Here is a 25,176-nt window from a genome sequence, read left to right on the forward strand (position 1 = left end):
GATGGCTATCCTTTATATAGAAAATAGACCCCTGCTATATCCACATATCCCGGACATTCTAACTTGAGTACTAGGAAGTTTTATCATGCGTAAGTCCTTGTTATTGATTATTCCAAATTGATTATTATAGATAAAAGCTTCACGCCTTGCTATTCTCTCATAGCTCCCCGTATGGCTGGGTTACCCCTCGAAAGGGGGTGGGGCCGTGGATAGGGGCTCCGCCCGCAACACGATACGATTCGGCGCAACGTTAGTAGACATTCCGAATATATCACGGACATTATCCGTTGCATTTGACAATTTCCCAAATTGGTACGTCATATCTACCTAAGGTAGGTAAATAAGCATTATGGCGTGAAGCTAAAACTTTACTAGCAAAGCATACTGATTCTAGGTAGGCTGGGTTAGGTACTTAAGGTATTGGTACTAACTAACTAACGTCCAACACGCAAGTCTTCTTTAACAACTCCCGTTCAGGGGGAAGGGGGAGGAAGCTATCACTAATAATACTTGGCCCCGGTGTTCAACGGGCTCTTAGGGTCGTACACGTCGGTGGTAATCACGTCGGGGTACTTGACGTCGCCCTGCTTGAGCGCCTCCTCCATGACCTCCATGATAGCGATACTCTCGGACCAGGGGAGGGTGTCGCTCTCCTTCTTGCCGTCTCTCAGGCACCTCGCGCACTCGTCGGCCTCCCAGAACATGCCGTGGCCCCAGCCGTCCCGCGCCGGGTCCTTGGGGATCGGGCAATCGACGACCTCGACCTCGCCGCCGCCGTCCTTGCGCACGACGCGGTACTGCAGCGGGGAGAACGCCGGGCCCATCACCTGGATCTCGCCCTTGGTGCCCTGGATCTTGATGGCGGGCCCGCCGCCGTTATGGCCGTCCGTGTTCGTCGCGATCCGCAGGCTCGTCAGCGCGATGCCCTGCGCGTTGTGCCGCGGGAACTGCAGGATCACGCTCGTCAGCTCGTCCGCCCCCGTCGCCGCGTACTTGTTGACCGCGGCCAGCGTCCGCGGCGCCTCCTTCTCCGCCTCCGGCTGCAGGTGGTACAGGATCTGGAACAGCCACGTCAGCGAGTAGACGCCCAGGTCGAGCAGCGCGCCGCCGGCGAGCGCCGCATTCACCATCCGGTTCTCGTCGGAGAACTGGTACAAGCCATCCGGGTTTTGGCAGTCGAATGAGTTGTCGGCTACGGTCCGGAATGTCAGTGCGGAGTTGTTCGGCGCTGGATTATATGTATAAAAAAAAGGAAAAGGAAAAGAAAAGAAAACGGTTCAGGGGCTTACCGATTACTCGATGTACCTTGCCGATAAGTCCAGACTGCACCAGCTCTCGGATCTTGATGCTCAGGGGGAAATAGCGCGTCCAGACGGCTTCGAGGAGGAAGAGGTTCTTGGCCCTCGCGGTCTCGACGAGCTTCCTAGCCTGGGAGGCGTTGACGGTGAAGGCCTTCTCGCACAGGACGTGCTTGCCGGCCTCGAGGGCCAGCATGGTGTTCTGGAAGTGGTGGCTGTGCGGGGTGGCGACGTAGACGATCTCGACGTCCGGGTCGCTCACCAGCTCGGCGTAGGAGCCGTACGCCCTGGCGCCCTCGGGGGCCTTGACCTTCTCGAGGAAGGACGCGGCGCTCTCCTGGGAGGACGAGGAGGCGACGGCGACCACCTTGTGGGCGACGTCGTGCACGTCGCGGCTTGCGGGGTTGGCAAGCAAGTCCTTGGTAAAAGCTATAATGGCGAGGTGTGAGTATTCTCGTATGATAATTCACCCTGGGGGTTGGTGGTGGATGGGATGGGATGGATGACTTGACTTTGAGCAATGCCACCAGTGGCCATGATACCCCACTTCAGGGTGAAGGGTTGAGAAGCCATCTTGTGATGTTATAAGTTATTATAATAACTAGTCACTCGTGTTTAGTTTTTAGGGTTGCCAATTCACTAATGTTTGAAGTTGATCGAGTTAGGTAATTGCGATATTGTTGAAGATAGGGGGGAAGTCTGTAGTAAGCTTTTATATTGAAGTTGGAGTACTATGTAAAAAGTAAGTTAGGTGGATGGATGTTGGAGTTATGAAGCATCAGCATCCCAAACTTGGTCGGCTAATAAGACTGTGGAACGAACGGTGGTTGTGGAACGGTGGTGGTGAAAGATAGGCCAAGTTAATTAAGGGTGGGGGTCAATCGTTACCTAACCCGTATAACAACCGAACCTATTGGCTAATATGGAAGTCTGCAGGTGTTATCTCAAGGTTAGGTACTTAGGTACTATTGTGTTGTACAATACAATACTTATAATACATAAGGTACCTAACCTGGTAGGCACCTAACCTAGGTAATGCGGGTATACCGTACTATGAGGTAATCCAGGAACCCTTTTTGTTAGGTTACCTTAGGCACCTAAGGTAAAGTACCTTTAGTGTATATATGTACCTAGCCAACGTCGATACCTAATCACATGAGTTGATATCATGTATGTCTCTCATACATACATACATGTCTCTCACGCATACATACATGTCTCTCACGCATACATACAATCTAACCTACCTCCTAGCAATATATACCTACCTACCTAGTATGTAACATATAATAGCCTCATAAAATCTTAAACACGTAAAAACTATGAGATGGCGTATGTGCAACTTCGAGGCTCAATTCAGTCTCTCAGTCCAGTCCCAGTCCAATCCCCCTCCAATTACCAATATCATTATCATCACAATACCCAATTGCGTGTTGTATCATAATAGGTCCGATGCAGGCAGAGGGACTTGCGGAGCATGCTACCTTGATGGGGAAAAGTAGTAAAACGTTCAAATTACTACGGAAAGATACAACTGGATGGAATTTCTCGCACGTTCGGAAAGATCCTACTTGCATATGTGAGTCAAAATGTTGTGCTTTACCATGGTAGTTCAGCTATACTACTACCATTGTAATCGCTTCAGGTAGAGTTACCCGGTCCACCACGTAGCCTTGGACCGCTTCCCCTTCTATTGTGGTTACCTAGGTAGGTAAGCAAAGAATATTGTTAAGCCGCGCCTAGCTTGTCTTGTATTCAGTTAAACCTTATTATTCCTATGTCACGACTATCGAATTCTGATGTAATGGTAACTGTAATGTGGACAGAGGACATCTCGACGACATGGCTAAACATTGTCATCGCTGTCGTGGATCGGACCGTTCGGCTTGTGCTACAAATAAGGAGCTGTCGCCGACGTGGAAGTCAGAGAAGCTGCTTACAGCCGATAGTATTGTCCATTTGTTAGAGGCCAACCTTGGAACAGATTACCTAGGTACCTAGGGCCTACCCGTCTACAGCCTGCCTTCTAGGGAAGAAGGTCGAGAATGGACTGGAGGTATCGCAATGGGCGACCTTTCAGTATAGCAACGTTCCATCTTCAATCTCCTCGTAAGCCACGCGGTGTAAAGTTTCTCAACACAATCATAAAACGTTCACATTACGGACAAATTCACCTAACGCTGACCCGGCAAACTTTCTGTTTGAGACCATTCTCAATGGATGCTAAACCAGCTCCGATGCCAAAGCTGTTATACGGCACGGCTTGGAAGAAAGACGCAACGGCCGAGCTTGTAATCTTAGCCTTGAAGACTGGTTTCAGGGGTATCGATACCGCAGCTCAACCACGGCATTATAGAGAGGATCTCGTCGGGGCTGGTGTTAAGAAAGTAATATCGTTGGGTATAGTAAAGCGGGCCGATCTGTTCGTATGGTGTTGACTTCTCGTCTCTTATCCCTGCAACAAAAAAGTTAACAATCTTCAGGTTCAAACCAAATTCACCTCGGTAGATGGCCAAGATCAAAAACACCTACCTTACGACCTGAACGCTTCCCTAGAAGAACAAGTCCACTCTTCCGTAGCGTCGTCGCTTAACAATTTCCGCTATTCAGAGTCGGACGAGCCCTATATCGACAACTTAGTCCTACACTCTCCTCTTCGTACGCTATCAGACACGTTCAGCGTTTGGAAGGCACTAGAGACATATGTGCCTCACAGAATCAGACAACTAGGAATTTCTAACACGCCGCTTGAGGTTGTTGATTTTTTAAATACCAGCCCTGATATCACTGTTCGTCCAGCGTGCGTGCAGAACCGCTTTTATCCGTCCACGGGCTGGGAGGTAGATCTACGGGGGTATTGTCGAGAAAAAGGTATAACCTTCCAAGCTTTCTGGACATTATCGGGGAACCCACGGCTCCTGACGAGTAGGAGCGTTCACGAGTTAGCCGCGAGCGCAAACGTCGAGCCACCAGTTGCGTTGTATGCACTCGTGCTTGGTCTCGAAGGCATATCGATCTTAGACGGGACAAACAACGAGGCACATATGAAGGCTGACTTGAACGATATTAACACTGTGAGCGAGTACGCACAGAGCGACGAGGGTCAACACGTCTGGTCGAATTGTCTGCATAATTTCAAGAAGCAGATCGGTGAAAAGCAGTAAACCGACTTGTATCATATCATATTGACGTAAGAGGCAGGCGACGGTAGTGAAAAAGGGAGAAGAAGATCAGTTGTTCAGACATCGAAATGGGGAGAGGCTGCTCGGATCTCTTCTTAACCGATATGCGGCGCAATTGCGTCTGTTGGAGTCTTTGATAGTTGAAAATCACAACTAAATATAGACGTGAGGCTGACGTAAATTCGCCAATGAGAAGAAACACATTAGGTACCTATGATACCAACCGGCAATTTCTATGAACCCGTGAGACATTCGATGATGATATGTCACCAAGAATGGAAGTTAGCCAGTAACGGAACATCTTTCAACGCGTCTACCACGTTCAAAACAGCTTTTCTTTCCTTGTTGGCTACTTTGACTTCCATTTGGATCCCTAGCCACCCTGTGGGTGATCATTGCTTTAAATTCCCAAGTAGGCCAGGGCCCATTGTATCAAGGCGAAATTACCTACATGAGGCGAGCAAACTTGACCTACGAATACCTAGGGCCGCCTTCTCATTGTCGCTGATAACATTGACGCAGTTATTAGACGAGATATATACCTTATGCGAAACAGCGTAGAGACAATCTCAGTATTCCCTCAGGGTCTCTAACCTAATCATGGGAGTTCAGGGCTATATGCAACCCTAATAAGGCAACAACAGGTATATTTGTAAGGCTCGGTAAACGGGCCACCACCTGCAAAATTGGCCGTAAGCACTGACCCCCCGGTTAATTGGTTTACGCCGGGCACCTGGAAGGAACCGTTTTCAATGTTCATAAGTTACTTTGTCGAACAACTCCCAAGTTCGAGGTTAGAAGGCGTAGGATGACACAACTACGGAGCTGGAAATATTAGCCAGCTACATAACGTACGGGAAGCTAAAGAATTTATTTAAAACGCCCCCCTTTAACTTGTCTTACGTTTCTTTTCCTCTGTGATAGGAGGGCATCCCATGCATTCTTCTTCTTCTTTTTTAGGTTCAAGCGTATTAGCACAAGGCCAGAATAAATACAAGCCCTGGGCAGGTAATGGCCAGAAAGTGTTACTTATTCTGTTGGACCTACCCTTTTGGAGTTTTCCCCGTTGAGAAGCGGAATAGGTACCTAACCTAGAAGCAAAGTCAGTTAGGCATACAGAATATCGTATAGAACAGTGGCCGCTCAATAGGTCTTCAACACGCCGAAGAAATGTCACGTCGCAGAGCATGAGGTACAGTAGGGAAGAACCTTCGTTGTTCCGCGAGTAACTCTAACTACGATATTTTTGAAGCCAGAGCTATATACAAAACAACTCCTTTGTTCTCGGGGGGTCTCAAGCGAGACTCCTGACACGAAACTTATGTCATGTCACGGTACTGTCCGTGAAGTCCTTATAGGTGGAGATAGCATCGTCAACTCCTCGAGTTGACATCGATCTACCTTCCGAATCCTTACATGTCACAACCTTTGCCAGGTTGATAGAGATACTATTTTATCACTAGGAAGATAGGATGGATGGTCGGTTCGAAGGGACAAGGGTTCCAACAATTGAGGGATTTAAGGGAGGTAGGTAAGTAGACTACCTATCTACCTAAGATAGGTACCTATGTTACTACTATCTATAGGTACCTAGCAAGGTTGCCATGGCCCTGATGGGCTATATGTAGCAAGGTTTTATTGAAATATTGATATTTTATGTAAAAGAAAGTTACTTTCACGATGCAGTTATTTACTATGTAACTGTATGCGTTGGATATGCAGTTAGGTAGGTACCTGTTCTTTTGTAATTAGCACTTTGAGAGTATTTAAGTTAAGTGCCTACCCAGAGCTAGGTAGGTATTGGTGTATAATAAGAACGAAAGTAAAGACCTGATCAAATTTATTATTGAGTAGTTTGTTCTTAACGAAGACTGGAGATTCACGTGCGCAAATGCACGCAGAATGGTAGTAACTGTTTTGTTAATAGTAGTACTTTAACATATGCCATTTAGGACTTAAAAAGCAAACTAATCTTATATCTGAATAAAATATAATAAGTTAAGATAAGTAGATAGTATAAGTTATTTGTTATCATTGATCATGTTTATTTGCTTTCATTTTAGAAGTTACCTAGGTACCTGATCTCATCTTGAAGAGAAACTTTCCCTCGGGGCTTTAAGGGGCTGTATATGATATCTAACTTTCTGCATGTTAATGACTTAAGTAACTGATAAATAATACATTATTAGAAACTATCCAACTATTTTTTAAACGCAGACAGAATAGTATAGACAGTAACTACTGACTATCAATGCCTTAGGTAACTAATAAGATATTCAAAAGAAACAACACGGAAACAATTTTACTGTCGCACAAAGGCCAGATCTAGACATCATCCGCATCGTAAGGTGTGCAAGTCAAGTGTAGAACATTTACACAGCCTACCTGTATATAAGTCCGCTGGCTTAGCTTATAAGTACCTAGAGGTAGGTAGGTAATTCGCATTTGGTACATTAGATTTACATGTGATGCACATAATTACTATGAATCACGAAGACATCTATAAAATCGAGGTACTAAGCACTCATGTAAATAGGTATGAGACATATTCCACCGTCTTGTCAGTTTAGCAAGGAACTCCCTAGTGGATGTTACAAGCAACCCACCAAACCCTGGAGGCTACATCTAGCTATATACCGAAAGCGCAGTGATCAGTTCTAGAATCTAGAGGTATAATAAGCACGTGCTCTCATCTTCGATTTAGTTCTGGAACATTAAAGCATCTTCAAATGTATTTGCCATGAGATTTTATTACTATTCGTTTAGAATACTCGTGTAATCTAGAAACAGTGTAGCCAACCCCAAGCCCTAATGCTGTTAAAGGAGTTATCAGCATCAAATATCGCCTTACTTATTACATCAGCTGATAGTGAACTTGGTTATCTCAAAACTTCTAGCAGTATTTGAATAATGAATGAATTAGGTATTAGATCATAGGAAATACGTGAACAACGTTATGCCGCCGGCCATAACAAAGGGTTTACCTATCTAGTTCATGGCAGATTTTCCACAATCACCAACAATAGACTTGGCTTAGGAGATCAACGCGCTCTACACTAAAATTGTGTAAAATATCTCTCCCAGAATTTCTGAAATGTGACATCCCAAAAAGGTACTAGTATGCACACCGATCCTTGTGATTGGAGAAAGTTTTGCTCTTGTTGCTCAACCACTTGATAATAGCTAAGATGTCTCTATGCCCGTCACCATGCCTGTGCCACCGCTAAGAACCAGAGTGGCAATGTTCAAAAAAAATTTTGACAGTACGAATTTAGAGATATCGTATTTGATATCATCACATCGACACTTCGCGGGATTTGCTAGGTGTCGCATTATCACTTCTTCAGCGATCAAATATCCCGTCGAGAATTCGCCCAACCCCTCCTGTTCAAGTGGCCAAAAATCTCATAAGCGGGTATTTCCGACTACCTACCTACCTATCTGAAGTTCTCGAAGGGGCATTCAATTTTTCAATGCGATCATGATCGCCGATAGCAGTAAATAACCAATTGCGAGTACGCTGGCCCGCGGTAGATAGCCCGGCAGCAAAAGCATAAACATCGGTGAGAATGCGGACGGAGCCCGCTGACGTATTGGATTGCTGCCAGGTCGATAATACCTTTCGTGTTATACCCTAAACTTGATATGTATCATGCTTCCAGACTTCTTCTTCTGTAGCTCCTATTATTGTCACTTTTTTTTTTTTCGCCGTCGCCGTCGCCGTCAACCATCTGATGGGACCACATGGAGTGATATTACGCCACCGCGGAAGGATGTATTAGAGAATGGCGACAGAGTCGTACTCGGTTGTTGACCGCCTCGTCCTTGTTACTGTGATGGTGTCTCCTCGACCGGCAGAACCTTGGCTATTACAGCAGCGGCAGAAGGACTCGCGCCAGTTGATCCTATTAGTAGGCAGAACATCCTACACGATAGGCCAAGCGAGCTTGGAACATGCCACTGTTTTCAGCTTTTCAGGCATTACAAACAATTTAATCATACTGGTCACTATCATCTGTAAGACGTCAAAGTTGACAGCTGCTGTGTCTCCATAGGTGGTATAATAGTACAGCAATGATACAGCAATGATATGTGCTTCCGACGTAATAACGCTTGCAGGCGGCATTACGAATGCCTATGAGAACTTGCGGTACGCGTAACTTACCCCTTTTCCAGACTCATTCGAGAAGCTGCTGATGCAACCACCGATTCTTGATGGTTGGTTGAAACCAACCGGTGCCTTTGTATAACATTAACCATCTATAGCCACCAATAACCACCTACAACCACCTATCTATACCTATTGGTTCTCCTATACTTCTGTTCGGTTTGTGTAAGTGGTTGGTAGGCGTTTCAACAATCTTCAAAGGGGCACATAACTACCTTAACCTACCTACGTATTCACAACCTTGGCACTTGGCAAATATGCACCTACTGCACAAGTCCTTGATTTTTTAACTACTACATAGTACGTAAGGTTGGATCGCTTGGACCTGACTCTGCGGCAATGGTTCCAACCAGATCTGGTTGGAGGGAACCCTACTAGCTTCTATCACTTATTACATAGTATAATACTTTTAAGTATGCCGGTTAAGAATCTGCTTCCGCGGCCGATCTCGTTCCCAGCAGCGAATAGAAAACTGCGACGTCTTGTTCCCGGTCCCGATCTCGATTTGGGTTTGGTCCGCGCATGGAGATTCTCGTCATCGTGAAGCGATACAAAACTACCTCTACCTCATACCTAGGGGGTATGTACCAGGTAGCATACTATGTATGTATGTAAGGAATAGTTTCAAAAATCGCTTACGAGAGATTGTCAATAGGCGGGGTATTATTAGAAAACATTGAGGATGAGGATACTCCGTGTTACCTATACGTTAATTTGTTATAAGAGGTACCTAATTTTAGGTGCATACCTTATATGAGTGCGGGATAACGCGGCACAGGTACCAATACCTATAACACAAAGTAGGTACTTAAGTACCTATGTAGGACCTAATGTGCAATGCTGCATTGTATAAAATGCAGTATAACGCAGCCCTCGAAAATATTCATATTTGATGGAAATATTCTCTGCCTAAGTACGTCAAGTGTCCTCGAAGAAGGTAAATGCATTGTTATAAAATCCGAAAAGAACATGTTTACATGCGTGTCTCGGTATTCTAAGGGGCCCCGGGGGGGTTGAATTTTGTCGGTGTTGCGTAGGACGGGAATGTTAGCTAATAGGTAACTAATAATTTTCTTTTTTCTTTCTTTTATCTACCTATTTTTCCTTTGTGCGGCCCCATCCATGTCCCCATGTCTCATGCTCCATGCTCCATGCTTTCCCAGGGTCCGGGGGGGTTTGGGCAAAAGAGGGGAAAGAAAGCTGAGCTGAGCCCTGCAAGATCTAGCAAGACCTGCAGCAATAAACTGAGTAGGAACCAAACCGGTTCGAGCCGGTCCTTCGGGCACGAGCCCCGCTTTGACAAGTTTGACACTGACAACTTAGGTAGATTAGGTACATAGTAGAGATACACAAGATGAACCACAAACCCAAGCCATTTAAAAAACGCATCCCCACTTTTGGATCTCGAGGCGTTAAATTTTTAGCCCAAGCACTTTACCTTAGGTTAAGTAGGTACCTAAGTATTTTACGTATACGGTACTTGGATACGTGAAAAAAAGCCATGCGGAATCGTGGTCTTATTCCCCCACTTTACTCGATGTTTTTTTTCCTTTTCTTTTTCTTAGGTACTTATTCTCGCTTTATGTTACTAGGTATAAGTACCTAAGTAGCTATTTGCATATACTTATGTTAAGTGAATAGTACATTGTTATCCTATGAAAATATATAAGGTACTTAAAGCTAATATCGGATAAAAAGTTACACAAACTTTATATTAGTTGCATACTTTAGGCAATACAAGTATTATACCTATAGGGCTCTTAGTCGCAAAGCTAAAAAAAGAGAAGAAAAAAAAGTCCATATAGCGTGTAAGTATACCCAAAGTTAGGTACTTGAATACTTTCCGTGTCTAATAAGAAAATCCTTCCGTCTATCTCATCTTTCCCATCCACCCGTTTTACCCATACACATCCGCCCATCCATCCATGATCCATCCATGATCCATTCATCCATCTCATTAGGCAGGTAACCTAATATATCAACGATCTGGACCTTCGGACCATTGTCAAACACCCCCCACTCGCCCGCCAAGTACCTCATCAGGTACATCAGCTTGACCGGGTTCCTGGAACCTTCACCTCCTTACCTTATCCTAACGACCAGCAAGGCTTACAGTACTACCGTGAGAACCTATCCGGGAAAAACATATCCGTCAAAATATAGACATGATTTATGTTTAATCAGAGATACCACGTACCTAACACATCATAGTAAGTATTTTGTACCATACTTTGTCTACGCTGTCTACCCTTGTTCTCCTTTGCCTATACCCACCCAGTTCCCAAGGTTACGAGGTAACAATGTATACCTGCATCTGTATCTGACTTCTCTGCCCTTGTCCCTCGGTCTCGATTTGATCACAATCCCTACACGTACGTGTACATACATAGTACAGCATATATATATGCACCATCCAGGTTGCCGCCTTGAATCTATACCCACACCCCCTTGGTTCTTCCTTGCCCCTTGTCTTACTTTGCCCAGATCTAGCAGCAACGGAAGCAGCAGTAGCAGTAGCAGCAAGCAGCTTACACGCCAGCTAGCCCGATCAACCAATAGCCGGCGCACCACCTTGCATCGGCACCGGCAGCAACTAAAACAACTGCAGAAAAACTTGATATGAGCTGTGCAGAATCAGAAAGTGGGATGGGACGGCGGTTAGGCCGTAAAGAAACTAGCGACGATCGCGCACAACTCGGCGCCAGCAGCAATAGCGCTTCTCTCTCTGCTTCTTGTCCTTCTGCAGTTGCCGCTACGGCTGCCGTCGGCAACTCGCCCAGAGAAGCTGTCACTCCTACCGGTGAACAAATGGCCCACCACCACCAACGAGAGGGGCAGCATCAGCGCCAGGTGATGCACGACGATACTGCTCCCAACAACTCCTCCACCTCCACCAGTTCGCATGGCGCGGCTATACGGGAACGGCAGGACCGCGTTTCCCCAACCACCGCTGCTCCAGCTAACTATCCCGGTTCCAGCCCTAACGTTGGCACCGACTCTGTCGCTGCTGTAGCTGCTGGTACTTCTAGCGCTAAGGACGCGAACGCCGCTGAGTCCTACGAGCAGCAGCATGTGCATAGCGTCTACGAGACCATCGCATCGCACTTCTCGTCGACGCGACACAAGCCGTGGCCTTTCGTCGCTTCTTTTTTGGAATCGCTGGCCCCTGGTTCTGTTGGGCTAGACGTCGGCTGTGGAAACGGCAAGTACCTCGACGTGAACCGAGACATTGTAATCATCGGCTCGGACCGCAGCGCTAATTTGGCGCGGCTGGCCCGAGACCTCAAAGTGGTAAAGGGAACAACGACGACACCAACGACACCAACTAATAGTGGTGCCGACGTAGCAGGTATCGCGGACAGCTTAGCGCTCCCATTTGGCGGCGCGAGGCGACGCGTAGACTTCGCGATTTGTATCGCCGTCGTCCACCACTTGTCAACGCGGGAGCGGCGCGTCGAGGGTGTGCGCGCCCTACTCGACTGCGTCCGTCCGCGCAGCGGCAAGGTGCTAGTGTACGTCTGGGCCCTCGAGCAGGGGACTAGCCGCCGCGGGTGGGACGAGGGAACTGCAGATCAGGATCAGCTAGTGCCGTGGGTGATGAAATCGAACAAGCCCAAGAAACAGAAGAAAGCTGAAGAAAAGGAAGAAGCTAGCAACAAAAAAGAAATGGAAAAGGAAAATGGCGAGAGCGTGGGCGCTAGTACGTTCCAGCGATACTACCATCTGTATAGAAAAGGGGAGCTGGAAGAAGACGTTCAGGCAGCTGGAGGTGAGATCCTAAGCAGCGGCTATGAAAAGGATAATTGGTGGGTTATAGCAAGTCCTAGAGGAGAGGAAGAAAGAAAACAAGACTGTTCGCCGTCTATAGAAACCCGATAGCGATTAATGTTGTGTATCACGCGCAGGGTTACACAAGGAGTAGGCAACAACGGTCTGAACTCTTTATTTTGGAAACAGTATTAGAATTATACTGTACGTGCATCGTGCAGCGTACGTTGATTCATACATGGCCTCTGCCTATTCTTATTCCTATCCCCTCAACCCTGTCCTAGTAAACGCCCGTTACTACTAATAACCAAACACCTAGTACCTACAAACAAACAAAAAAACAAAAACAAATAAAAGGTAACTACCTGTAATAATAATCATAAAATTCATAATAATAGGTACCTATGTAAAATTATTCAAGTCATTACTTGGTACCATACATTAGGTGCACATTCACGGAACACCCCTCCCCTCACCGTTTGATTCTCTTCCTACCGCCACCTTGTCACATTGGTATCTCCCGCCGGCCTTTCTCCCATTTCCCGTTCCACGAAGCAGCCACCAATACTACTACCACCACCACCACCATCCCCCTTTTCAGGTAAGAGGTAAGTAAGTAAGCAAGTAGAATAGTTGTAATAATGAGTCGTGTAATATAGCCTCAGGTAACTACAACGCGCGGCTCTTGGCTCAAGACTAAAGAAGAAGAAGAAGAAGAAAGAGAGACGAACCAGAATAGAGAAAAAAAAAAAAAAAAAAGAGGGCAGTACCCGAAACCAAGTTAAAAACAAACGACACACCGGAAAGTCCATAAACGAAAGAAAAGAGAAAAAACAACGGTAGTAAACAAGAGAGAGAAAAAAAACATCTTCATGACTCATCCCTTTTGTAGCCCAATGATTTGCCAATGATAGGTATGGAAAGGGTAGGTAGACACAGGCCGAGAATAAGATACTAGAAAAATAGAAAAACAGAAAAACAGAAAAAAAAAAAAAAGCATTCAAAGAAGGTAGATCTGGTTCCACCCGTGAGCAACATCCGGTTCTTTTCCACCCAAAAGTCCAAGTCCAAGTCCGAATCCAAACCAGTCCAACCCGTATTGTTGTATCGATCCATCTTTTATGTGTGTATTTGCGTTTGTGTGTGTGTATGTGTGTGTCTCTGTTTAGCTTTTCCCTTTCTTCCCGTCGTCAATACATGAGGTTCCCAGTAATACATCTGATTCTTTCCAATACAATGCCTGTTGCTGCTCCGGTCACGATGCAGTTATTCTTTTTTTTCTTTTTTTCTTTTTTGTTTGTGTTTGTGTCTGTGTTGTGTATTTGTTCTGTTTTTTATTTCTTATCCAAAAATGAGTCGACCTGTTTCACTCACTGTAGGTCTTCGGTCGCCCAGAAAATGGATAGATAGAAATCGTTGATAAAGGGGAGCTTGATTCGAGACCCCTAGGTGAAGCCAAATAAGATAAATAAAAGCATAGTTATGCGTAAAACTCGTGTTCTGTCCTTTTCTCTTTTTTTCCCTTGCATTGGCCTAGCGGGCACGTTCGTGTCGTGGAAAATTCGTAATGTCGTAAGGTTCTGGCCGCTGATCCAGATGGTGACTCCTTCGCCTATTTATATCTGGAGAGAGATTATTGACCTCCGAGCCCCTGCGTCGTTTCGGACCAGTTAGCTCTACGGAAGGATAGCCCAGCGGTGTCATCATATACGACCCGGTTGGGCTTGACGCGGAGCTAATACCGGGGCTCATATTAGGGGGAGGAAGAGAGTATGCGGGCGTACTATAACGGCTAACCACCGTTGTGAGCTCAGCAACTCCTGGCAACATTGGTAGTGATGGCGGGGTTTGTGTTTGAATAGGAGCTAGAGGTCGATATGCAAAATTTTCGTGCTCTTGTTCCGGATAGATGTTAACGTGAGGCGGCACGCTTTCTCTCCTGGATGCGAGAGGCCGACCTACTGGTGCCGTCCCTGCACGGCCGTAGCCTCGTCCAGACCCAGCGTCGCGAGAAACGTTGCCTTGCGAGTGCGAGTGATTATGTCGTGAATGGGCCCTAGAGTTGCCTCGAGATCCCTCCGATGTCGACGTCGCCAGAGTAAAGGGCACTGTCACACCTGCACGACGTCGCATGTCCTGTTCTCCGAGTTGCCAATGCATTGCTTCTGCTGCCCGCCACGGCATCGCCATCTCATCTGCAACCTTAGCCCACATCTCGGATTTGAATCTGTTTTCACCTTGTCAGCTTTTTGAAACTCTTCCACCTAATAGACCGTTTGCTGGTAGCACTTGTTCCAAGCTGAATTTATTATATATTTTTTTCTACTTGAACTGATTTCACAAAACCGTGCTTACCTATCATAAAGTCTTGCTAGCTTATTCTTTCTTTCCTCGTCCCACTCGCTACGCTTCTCAAGGTAGTTTTGATAGTGTAGCCGGCAGCTAATGGCGCTCCTCCCAGGGAGCTTCTTGGAAATGTCGTCCCATTTCAGACCACTTCCTCGAAGTTCTATAATTTGGGCGTCCTCTTCACTTGACCATTTGCTCTGCCTCCTGGCAGGGGATTCCGACGTGTGAGGTGACATGCTGCGCTTTTTAGACGTACTGCCTGCCGAAGCTGGTCCTGGTCCTGGTCCTGATCCTGGTCCTCCGGGCTGTGGAGAGTAATAAAATGGTGGCCCGCCGCTAGGTGTCGAAGTTACAGTAGCCGTAGTTGCGGAAGATGGTACTGATACGGATCGAATGTACTCGGGAGGATATGAGGAAGACTCATCCGAGTCGGGAGCCTTGAGGAGGTAAGCGATATCCACGGTGGCGGTAGGAGCCGGGAAAGCTTTGGTATGGCTGATGTTTATAGGAGCGCCGGGTCGCGCTTGTGGTCCTTAAGGGCTCCGAAGAGGTTATAGGTCGTTTTATCTCAACACAGCCTGTGTTGTGCTGCTTGGTTATCTGCCAAAACTGCCTAATAGCGTTTTGGCTCTGTTTGTATTGTTTTATGTGGACAGGCAGTAGCGAGTCCTCAGCTCTTTCAAATATGGGTTCTGAAGTCCGAGAAGAAGTTATGATGGTTTGGTGTTAACGCCTTAATGCTAGACGAGCGAGTTTTGAAATTGTTAATACCAAGTAGAGAACTAGGTGATATTCGAGTTTGAAAGGGGTTTCTCAAGTATGACTTAGAAGCGAAGGGGAAGGGAAAGTCCAGGAAAGCCAGAGCCCCAGGTAAATCAAGCGTGATAATGGTGCTTTTGCCAGTGAGTTATGACGTGTGATTGGGTATTTCTCTTCAGCCAATAAACGAAAGCACAACAACCTAGGAGGCTTTGGATAACGAAGCGCCTCCAGGCGGATACGTACAGTACTTTCAGTCAGGTAGATGTCAAATATTTGGCTAGCACGAAGTACTTTCTCTTTTCATTCATAATGTTTGGCCTATGGAGTTATTACTATAGTGGCAATGGAAGTACTATAGGTCCACGTTGGGGATGCGCAGTGAAATTTGTTCTTGGACGGACGGGGAAAACAGGAAAAGAAACGCTACAAGAGGGATGCCTAGGAGAGCTGGCAGAGAGTGAAGACTTCTGGTTGATGGGAGCGGCGCGTGGTGGTCAGTGGGCGAGCCCTTAGCAAGGGTAGGGGAACAGAGGCCGTTAGGTTAGCAGCCTGAAGCTCAATGGTCAACTAAGGGGTGTGGGGTGTGAGGGTGTGAAATTGAAAAGGTGTGGAGACGATAGACACCGGGTTTTCTGCGTTTATAGGCAATAGGCAAGTTGTGTGAGGTATAATAGAGCCCAGCAGTTCGTGTGTGAGTTGGGTAACCTCACCGACTATGCCAACTCAGAATACATACCGTCTGTTGCCCTCCCCTCCCCCCCCCTCCCCCCGAAGGTACCTGGAAAGGAGGGGAGGAGTTAAGTTAAAAAAAAAAGTGACAAGTTTTCAGGTGATACACTCTGAAATCCGAAAAGCTTCTAGAGACGCAGGCGCAGTGGATATTCATCTGCCCGTCCCTTAAGAAGACATTCTCATTGCAAGTCATTTGTTCGACTCGTTGGCCATGCAAGCTGGTTGACCGGGGGTGTTAATGGAATGGCCACGACATTCATGCATGACTTTGCAGAACAAATCATCACAATTCCCATGCGATTTTGGTTTAGCACACTAGGGGTAGCTGCTGAATCGGCGGATTAATGACGCAAATTGAGAAACGAACTGGAGAAAACATACGAACGAACGGTGTTCGAGAGGATCAGGGCGAGCGAGACCTAAGGGACACCTAGGATTGAAGCATCCACACTTCTAGAAAGGGTAGTTTATCGGCCTCGGTAGGAACTTCAAGGCGTTGCGGCGCCGATGCTAGAACGTGATGAACGGGCCCAGGATGTAGGGATGTAGACTGTAACATAATGCTTTTTTTTTTGAGTCCCTGCGCGGTATCAGGCCATCCGCATCCAGGCACAACAGGTATCCTACCTATCTCACCACCCAGGACCGTTCGGGGCTGTCCAACTACAGTTCCCGGGGCTTAAGGACCTGAGAACCCTTTGACGATCTATTGCAGGCTAGCTCGTGGGGCTTGAACGAGATCGGTTCGGAGGAAGTAAGTCCCTGTCGAGCGATACTACCAGACATGCGCATTCCAGAAGCTGCAGATGAACAGGACGGGTGACGGTGGCAACTAGCTACATATTGCTAGGTAGTCATGCAGGTATATAAACCGCGGTCCATGGAGCATGGGACTACATGGGACTACATGGTCCGAGTGGAGATGGCGAAACCAGACTACCATACCTATCAGCCCATGTTACTGCCCACTCAAGGGCAGGTTAGGTTCAAGTATGTATGAGACGTATAAGATGTATGAGATGAGGTATGTATGAGGTATGTACCTAATGTAGCTACCGCTGATGTGCATGTGTGGATACGATACGACATTGGGCTACCTGGAAAGGCTTGCGAGAGGCTTACGAGGGCTATGGAGCTATGGAGCTAAGGGGCTAAGGAGCTAATGAAGAACGGCGTAGATTCGGGACATACCAGTACCGGCCGGACGGGAGAAGGAAAAGCAAGGTAGGGCTTTCGTCCGGTGTAGGGCATTCCCACCCAATATACCTAGTTAGTATATACATATATCAGCATATATTACTTACATATATAATAAAGTACCTTATGTAGGTAGTTCTTTGTATCTTCATGAACATGGGTTATTGATGTGATATGTCTGGAAGATGTGGGAGTGGTATTAGTTGTATTAGTTGAGATTGGAGCTTGTTGATATGGAACCGTATAAAAAAGGAGAAACGATGTGGCATATGTGCACGCGTGTGTGGGTGTAAAAGGAAAAAAGGAAGGGAAAAAAAAAAAGACGTAGTAGACGAAGAAGGTAAGGTAGGTATTGTTTAAATGATGCGTTCGAGGTTGCTAGGATCAATCTGTATAGTGTATTACTGCACTATGTACAATGTTATAGTACTTTTAAGTCTGTATTGTACCTTCCTTACTGTACTTAGCTCTTACCTTGTATTATACTATACTATTGTCTTGGTTGGGTTAGGTAGTTTCCTATACCTACCTTACCGGCAAATGTAACTCAAGTATATGTAGTACCACGGGTAAGTGTATACCTACATAAGAGACCACACAAACGCATTATAGGTACCTGTTAAAAATTATAGGAGGTATTTTAGTTTAAGTACCTGGTAACGTATAACGGTCCACTACACTAAATTTGAACGACACTAACCTTATATATCTTAGTCGCGGGAGAAAAAAAACGACAAAATTGGAAGCTGTAACTACCTTACTAGTAGAACACAAGACCCTTGTTTCGTTTTTGGTTCTCGCGGGAAATGGGGCTCTCTTCTCTCTCTTCAACGCAGGTTGCAGAATAGTTAAAGCCTGACGTCTGTGCGCTTTCACGTTTTGCTGAGCCAACCCATGGGGCCATGCTACATGTTACATGCTACAGGCTACCTCAGGCCCTGGTTCGTCTCATACTTAGTACAATACGTATTAATACATACGATCACAGTTAAGTAACATCATACGTCGCCTGTAATGAGATTCGGGCGCCTATCCTTTTCTCATGCTTCTCAGCTGCTTCCTAATCTACTACATACCTGGTAACCTACGATACCTACCTAGTTCACTCCGCCTTCGTCGTCATAGGCGTCCAGAGAACAAACGTTTCCGGGTCTCCGGGAATAGCGATCTGGGGCCCACGAACTGGCGGTCAGCAGCCCAAGCATGCATGATAAACATATATAGACATCCCATACGCCTACTATGTACTATAAACCGCATACGTATTTCTAACCCATCACATACTTCGTATACCTACCTATCCATCCTGAAGCCTGAATAGATGGACATGGTCATGACCAGCACCTAAGTTACCGGTATCTAAACTTGGGTGAACAAGCTGTGCTGGCCTAGTTACGTATTCCTCCTCGGCTTAGGTACCTATTTTATCATTCCTCCCTTTTCTATTATTTTCTCTTTTCCCTTCTCTTACACGTCAGTGCCAAGAAAGGTAGGGCGGTGCCGAACTTTTGTTTTAATGGCGTGCATGGGGGGGAACAACTGCCATGAACCATGATCTTCGCCTGCACCGCATCACAATAATTAGAAAAAGTTGGTTTGGGTCTCAATTTATCATGCCTGCAGATACTATGTACCTACCATGTATGATACTTATGCTTGTCAAAGCTCTTAACCATGCGCCACAAGGAGGAGAGCTCGCGTTGTTTGTTTGCCCTACCAACTTTTGATAGGATGGAAAGTCCCTGTTAGGCTGTTCCGTCTTTGGGCTGTCTTATATTTCCCACCTCATCAAGTGGACGGGTTTGCTACGATTGGACCGTGGATCGCGTGCGCTATACTTAGAGGACAGCTATATCTGAATTCCATATACATACACAAGTTCGACGACCACCCCAAAGGGTGCTGCGCTTTAATTAGGAAAACGGTTAATGATTAAAGACAAATCTGAAATACTTCCGAATAGGTATAACTCTTGTCTATATAATAAACTTATTATTTTTAGCTTATAATAATAAGGGTCGAAATAACCTCTTATTAACGCTTAAAATTTGGTACGCTATCCTTAGTCTTGCCCATTTCCTTAACTAAAGCGCAGCGCCCTTTAAGGTGCTCGTCGAACTTGTGTAAACAGCACTTACCTACGTACCTTATGTAGCATCCATCTCTGCAGGATACAATCATATTGTATTGCCTGTTTTTTTTTTTTTTTTTCGAGTGCATAGATATATGCGAGTGTTGCAGTTAGCATAATCTACTTTCCTGCAGCTTCACTATAATTACCTAGGTAGTAAGAGAATCGTGGTACGTATACCTCTTATCCCCTTCTTCTGGACGAGAGCAACATTTCAACACATACTTGTACATTCTTACTGCAAGTACACTCACGACTTGCATCCATGCCTACTTATCTAAATACCTGGCTTTGTGCTCAACTCGGATTGGTAGAAGAAGCGAAGCGTGGGGGCAGGAGTGGATGGGGTTGGTGAGGAGAAGTCAATCCGTTTACCGGCTCATTTGAAATGTTGCTGCCCGAACGAAGCGGATCATACCTACCTAGGCGTTCTTATGCCTGCCCGTTTGTTAATCAATCAACTAGAAGCGCGTCACAGCCCTGCTCAAGCTTAAGGCACCTAGGCGCATGTCAATCTCAACATCCTACTTGTAACTGCGAGAAAGCGTTGGACGAAGCTGTACCTAAAAGATGGCACCCTGAAACAAGGACACACGTAACGCTTCAGAATAGTAGTGCTGTTGGTCGTCTATCGTCCAGTCGTAAGTCGTGACAGGGCGTGTGCACGTGTGGCCGTGCCAAAGCCTGATGGACTAGTGGGCGTGTAATGATCGAAGTCAAGTGAGGCAAGGCATATGTATGTACGTATTCTCTACCCTTTTTGGCCTAGGGTTTAGATCGAACCAGATTGCTAGAAATTAGATGGGCCAGTCAACCCAGGGACCGTCTAGTTGGGCTCATAGTCCCCAACTTCTCAGGTACCAATGTGTCCGATAGTTCCTTGCCCATATCCCATGGAAAACATTAGACTTCATCGTAACCTAGGTACGTCAGCAACCTTAATGCTCCAGGCTTCGGTACCTGCAACCCGTTTTTGCCCGGCCCCTGGATAGTCGTGTTAGCCTCACATTGATGGTTCGGTTTGGTTGTCTCTCCTCCCGTTCATGCTACCGGTTAATACCCGTCTAGTCGCCCTACCGTTGGTTTCATCCATTATGTTCAGCCGTTATTATACCGTGATTGGGATGGCTCTTGGGTAGAAGTGAATCTTCTAGGTGACAACCTAGACGTGACAAGGCGCCTACGAAATGCAAACTCCGTGACAGGCCAAATGAACAACAGTCAATATGCTGCCCGACAGTTAGACAAGATGTTGACGTTGTCACTAGGTAATGCCATTTTCGCAAATAAGCCCACGCTAAGGCATGTGCCAAACCACACGGACCGAAGGCCAATAACAATACGGCTATCGATTATTGCCAGGTCGGGCTCTAACAGCGGGAAGGGCTGACCGCCCTTGGGATAGCGGTGAACAATAGCGTGGATGCCGGATGCTGCCGGCAGGAATAACGCATAATTGCCTCCACGACGAGGTTCTGCTGCTCATATTAGATACACCCACATTCGGGGTTTGATGCGCTCATTCGATACTCAAAAGCCAAAGAACGTCTTCGATATATTGGTAGAAAGACGAATACTGAACCCATTTAGGGCTGCAGGATGAGTGAAAAGGGAGAGCAACAAGGGTGTACAATACATTAGGGCGGGCGTTAACCCGGGCTCGGGTGGCGCAGTAGAACCGAGATATGACTTGTCAACTTTGATTCTGTGATAACCGAGATTTCGAGGCAGCAGATAAACATTGTTTGCTTGGGACTCTGGTCTTAGGGGGTGCATTAGAGCCCGGCTCCCGGCTTCCCCGCGAAGCCCACAGCCCATAAAGCGGCTAGACATCCGCGGCTCGCCCTAAGAATATTCATAGATCTATTTGAAGATCGTCGGTTGGCTACCATAACTATCAACGCATAGTAAGCAGCGAATCATACGTGGGGGTAAGGTAATAATGGAGCTGCAATGGCGTACCATTTCCATAAATTTCGGTTTTCCGGATATAGGATCTCATGCTGGGTCGTAAAGAAAGCTCGATGAGGCCAGATGCGAGGAGGCCATATAGACATATGGGCAAATACATCTGATGTCGCTGAAGGCTGTCGTGGTACCCGGTGAGTTGGATCTCCAGGTACACAGACAATGATGCAAACGCCGTTATCCAAATCATTGGACCCTACTCAGATTCGCGACCCCTTGTTTGTCCTACGTGACAAGCGACTGGATCTCGGGTACTGGCTGGCCAGTTGCAGGCGTCAGTCGGTAGCCGGACGGGAACAATTGACACTTCACGATATTAATTCTCATTTTTCTTATGTGACGTACGAGTGTCAATTATCCTGTACTTCTGTCGATTTTGGAGTTAACGCTGAGTGGGTTAGGTAGATGTGCATGCGGACGCAATCAGAAGTGCGATATGCAAGATTGCAAAAAAAAAAAAGAAAGAAAACAAAAAGCAAAAGAAAAAGTAAATACCAAGAAGCCAAAAAAGATAGAAAAGTTTGGAAAGGGGGGATGTTGGGGGTGCATAACTTAAGGTTGTACAATGCCCAGATAGGCATCTTCTATGCAAGTGACAATTGACAAAGCATCATGGCAAAATAGGAAACAGCTTGAGAAGTTTACCTCATACATATAACCTGTCAGCCCAGTTTAAATCATAAGACTTTCCCTGCATTGCAGGTAACCATTACCTAGGTACCTAAGTAACAGTCAATGTACTGCCTACCGGGTAGGTACCTCATAATGAGATGTAGGAGGAGGTAAGTCCTACCTACATAGTCGTACTTCGTACTACCTTTTTATGTTAGGTACATAAGCCTTAAGGTACCTTAGGTAATGTGGAAACTGCTGTGGCTTGCAGGTTGCAGAGTGTGGCGGTCTTTTTTAGTTACCGTTTCCCCTTGCTACAGCCTACAGGTGACCCTTGCTGCCTACTACCTCATTCTCTTCTGATCCAAACTCCAAACTACATCCCCCCATTCTTGTGAATGCCGAATACATCAACGCGCCTACAACGGAAGTTTTGCCTTCTTCCATGCAGATATTGCCCAACAGTCTCGTGTTCTCAACAGATTACCGAGTCTAGCGGCAATCTCATTTGTGTGGCCCGAGAAAAGCTTACCGAGCTGCTGTGGGGATTGAGGCTTAAACCGTTGCAAGATCAGGAGCCTCACTAGCACTCTCTTTCTCTCGCGCGCGTTGTACACACCACTTCTTACACCGTGTGTAATTAGAAGATTGGAAGAGTGGGAGAGGGTCTGCCTGATCCTATTGAAGCTTAGAGATCGTCCCCCGTTATACGCCTTTCAAAATCGTCATCATCTCGTCTAAGTAGTACTACCGTCTAGGCGAGCAATGGCGGATGTTCCGTTGCAAGTCATCTCCGAGAATTCAATCTCAGAACGACGAATCACTCCGTCATGGTCGATCACTCAACTGAAAAGGAAACTTGAGCCTATCACGGGCATTCCTCCTTCATCTCAACGCATTAGCTTGAAAACTGCCTCGAAAGACTCCATTCCAGTCGAGGCTGCAGATGAAGATGCTGTGCTTTTATCGAGTTTCCCCCTATCTGCTTATGCAGAACTGCATGTAAGTAAGCTGGTTCCCATAGACGCGTTTAAAGTGGGCAGCCATCGAGCTGGTCATTGCTGCCGCGGCACTTGATCCTCGTCGATACGTGTCATCCCACTAGTCGGCTGAATACGCCCGCATGTGTCCTATCTACCATCATGCACAGCAGCGAATGACTAACACCACCGTCACCAAGATTGTTGATACTCGTCCAGCCAGCGCCAAGCTGAACTTCAATGACACGTCAGGCGTTGAGAAATACATCATGCCCCCAGAGGAATACGAGAAGAAATCCGACTCGGTCTTGGCGTGGAAAAAGGCCGAAAAACTAGGCCGCTTCAACCCAGATGCTCCCAGTTTGGAGAAGGCTAAGATCGACGCTTTTGACTTTGAAGTCAGGAGCAGGGGCATAGAGGTAGGCAAGAGATGCAGAGTTGGTGGTGACGACACCCGTAGAGGAGAAGTGAAGTACGTCGGGGAGGTAAAAGAGATCCCGGGCTCTATAGGTGCTTGGGTTGGGGTTCAACTTGACGAACCAGTAGGGAAGAATGACGGTAGCATCGGAGGTACCAGATACTGGGGTACCGAGTCTACGCTCAAGCATGGTGTGTTTGTAAGGCCAGAAAGGGTCGAAGTGGGTGAATGGCCTGTGCTCAATGATTTGGAAGACATGGAAGAAATATGATATAGTTGAGCATCTCATTGTCTGTCTACGTATAATCCGGTGTAGCTTCCATAGCTTCCATAGCTAACACACAAAACCAATACGAGTATTCCCACCAGCGTGTTCACTTATCTATAAGGGACGATACCAAAGCAATCAGTACAAAATAAGAAGGTTCGTTTCCAATGCGGAACACCCAGTCGCTACTAAACTACTTAGGTAGACTTGATTGTAGGAATGAAAATGGGGATAGAAGTACTCTATAGCCATCATGTTCTGGGATAAAGTACTTGATGCTTAACAAACGATCAGTCAAATAACTCAAATATCTTCTGGTTATATCTGCCCCGAGCTAGAACATACTTAACCCCTCAAAATGGTGGGGGGCAAAAAAAATACTCCAGAGCTAAAATCACATAACCAGATTCAAAAATTGATACTTCTTCATTGGCCCCAACAATTGTATAGAACATTTGGAAATCTTTAACCAAAAAAATATTAGACTATTAGTTAATAGTGTACCTAATATAGTTTGGGCATACTACCTAAGGTACCTATTGATATCTCAGGTCTTGTATAAGTGCTGTAATATACTTAGTTGAGCGCGTTCTTGGGGTCTTGTAGAATAAGAACGCCAACTTATGTAGCACATTCCGTCGTACATCTGGCGTCTAAGACACACCAGATCTCTGCGTAGAAAATGGATGTAGTCGAATCGTACATATGCATTCTAAGAAGATTAGATTCAGTGCCACAGCATTGCCGAAGACACCGAGAAACAACAGTGCTACCTACATGAGGTCGTACCCAGGAGGAGGGAAAAGGTGCTTGTAGGACAGTAATTTCGAAGGAGTGGCATTCAGCTGACTCGGACTAAAAAAAAGACCAGTACTCATGATTCTCAGCTTGTCAAGCTGTCCAATTTGAAATATTACCTCACCCTCACCTGACTAAGACCTGTGAGGACCATGTCAGGTGGTTATACTTCACCTCATGTTATAATCAATCGTAGAGCCAATCAAAACCCCATCTTAGTTTCACAATGATCTAAGAACTCTCTAGCACGGGATATCTGAATTTATGTATATTACGACTTTAGAATCAACGAGGTACCTCTTGCAATGTTACAATGATTATATATCGGTTTAAGCCTCAAAATGAAATTATAAATAAGATAATAGAAACTATACTAAAATATTAAGAGCCTCATTAAGCCAATGCAAATCAATTCCGTGGTAACAATTATGCGGTAACAACTACAAGGTACGAAAGCGTGTCCAGCTAAGCGTAGTGGACCTCTTTTAAGTGGTGACCTCAATGGAACCAACGGGCATTCAGTTGCACATATTGATGTAGTTACC

At 46.1% G+C, this 25,176-nt stretch overlaps 6 protein-coding genes across 6 annotated transcripts; 4 read left to right on the forward strand and 2 right to left on the reverse strand.

Moving 5' to 3' along the window:
* Positions 1-9: 9 nt before the first annotated feature.
* On the reverse strand, positions 10-2,128 carry F4812DRAFT_414656 (NAD(P)-binding protein). Its single transcript, XM_047932907.1, has 3 exons — positions 1,811-2,128; positions 1,290-1,727; positions 10-1,192 (listed from the first exon to the last, which is right to left on the reverse strand). The coding sequence occupies exons 1-3, from the start codon at positions 1,869-1,871 to the stop codon at positions 501-503; spliced, it is 1,191 nt and encodes a 396-aa protein (XP_047793898.1). The 5' UTR covers positions 1,872-2,128; the 3' UTR covers positions 10-500.
* A 1,386-nt stretch (positions 2,129-3,514) lies between these two features.
* Positions 3,515-4,610, forward strand: F4812DRAFT_467607 (Aldo/keto reductase; the record flags this gene model as incomplete). The annotated part of the gene is made up of 2 exons (XM_047938678.1): positions 3,515-3,724; positions 3,782-4,610. The coding sequence occupies 2 exons, from the start codon at positions 3,515-3,517 to the stop codon at positions 4,460-4,462; spliced, it is 891 nt and encodes a 296-aa protein (XP_047793899.1). The 3' UTR covers positions 4,463-4,610.
* Positions 4,611-10,835: 6,225 nt separating this feature from the next.
* On the forward strand, positions 10,836-12,653 carry F4812DRAFT_414662 (S-adenosyl-L-methionine-dependent methyltransferase). Its single transcript, XM_047932908.1, has one exon. The coding sequence runs from the start codon at positions 11,268-11,270 to the stop codon at positions 12,525-12,527; it is 1,260 nt and encodes a 419-aa protein (XP_047793900.1). The 5' UTR covers positions 10,836-11,267; the 3' UTR covers positions 12,528-12,653.
* A 778-nt stretch (positions 12,654-13,431) lies between these two features.
* F4812DRAFT_184716 (uncharacterized protein) lies at positions 13,432-13,929 on the forward strand. The gene has a single exon (XM_047930061.1). It carries the CDS (start codon positions 13,566-13,568, stop codon positions 13,824-13,826), a length of 261 nt encoding a protein of 86 aa, XP_047793901.1. The 5' UTR covers positions 13,432-13,565; the 3' UTR covers positions 13,827-13,929.
* On the reverse strand, positions 13,888-15,418 carry F4812DRAFT_184702 (uncharacterized protein). Its single transcript, XM_047930060.1, has 2 exons — positions 14,772-15,418; positions 13,888-14,643 (listed from the first exon to the last, which is right to left on the reverse strand). The coding sequence occupies exons 1-2, from the start codon at positions 14,999-15,001 to the stop codon at positions 13,950-13,952; spliced, it is 924 nt and encodes a 307-aa protein (XP_047793902.1). The 5' UTR covers positions 15,002-15,418; the 3' UTR covers positions 13,888-13,949.
* Positions 15,419-22,262: 6,844 nt separating this feature from the next.
* F4812DRAFT_414671 (CAP Gly-rich domain-containing protein) lies at positions 22,263-23,935 on the forward strand. The gene is made up of 2 exons (XM_047932909.1): positions 22,263-23,169; positions 23,348-23,935. The coding sequence occupies exons 1-2, from the start codon at positions 22,933-22,935 to the stop codon at positions 23,834-23,836; spliced, it is 726 nt and encodes a 241-aa protein (XP_047793903.1). The 5' UTR covers positions 22,263-22,932; the 3' UTR covers positions 23,837-23,935.
* The last annotated feature ends 1,241 nt before the right edge of the window (positions 23,936-25,176 follow it).

This window comes from Daldinia caldariorum (assembly GCF_022478825.1).
Source record: "Daldinia caldariorum strain CBS 122874 unplaced genomic scaffold F4812scaffold_2, whole genome shotgun sequence".
Taxonomy (NCBI): domain Eukaryota; kingdom Fungi; phylum Ascomycota; class Sordariomycetes; order Xylariales; family Hypoxylaceae; genus Daldinia; species Daldinia caldariorum.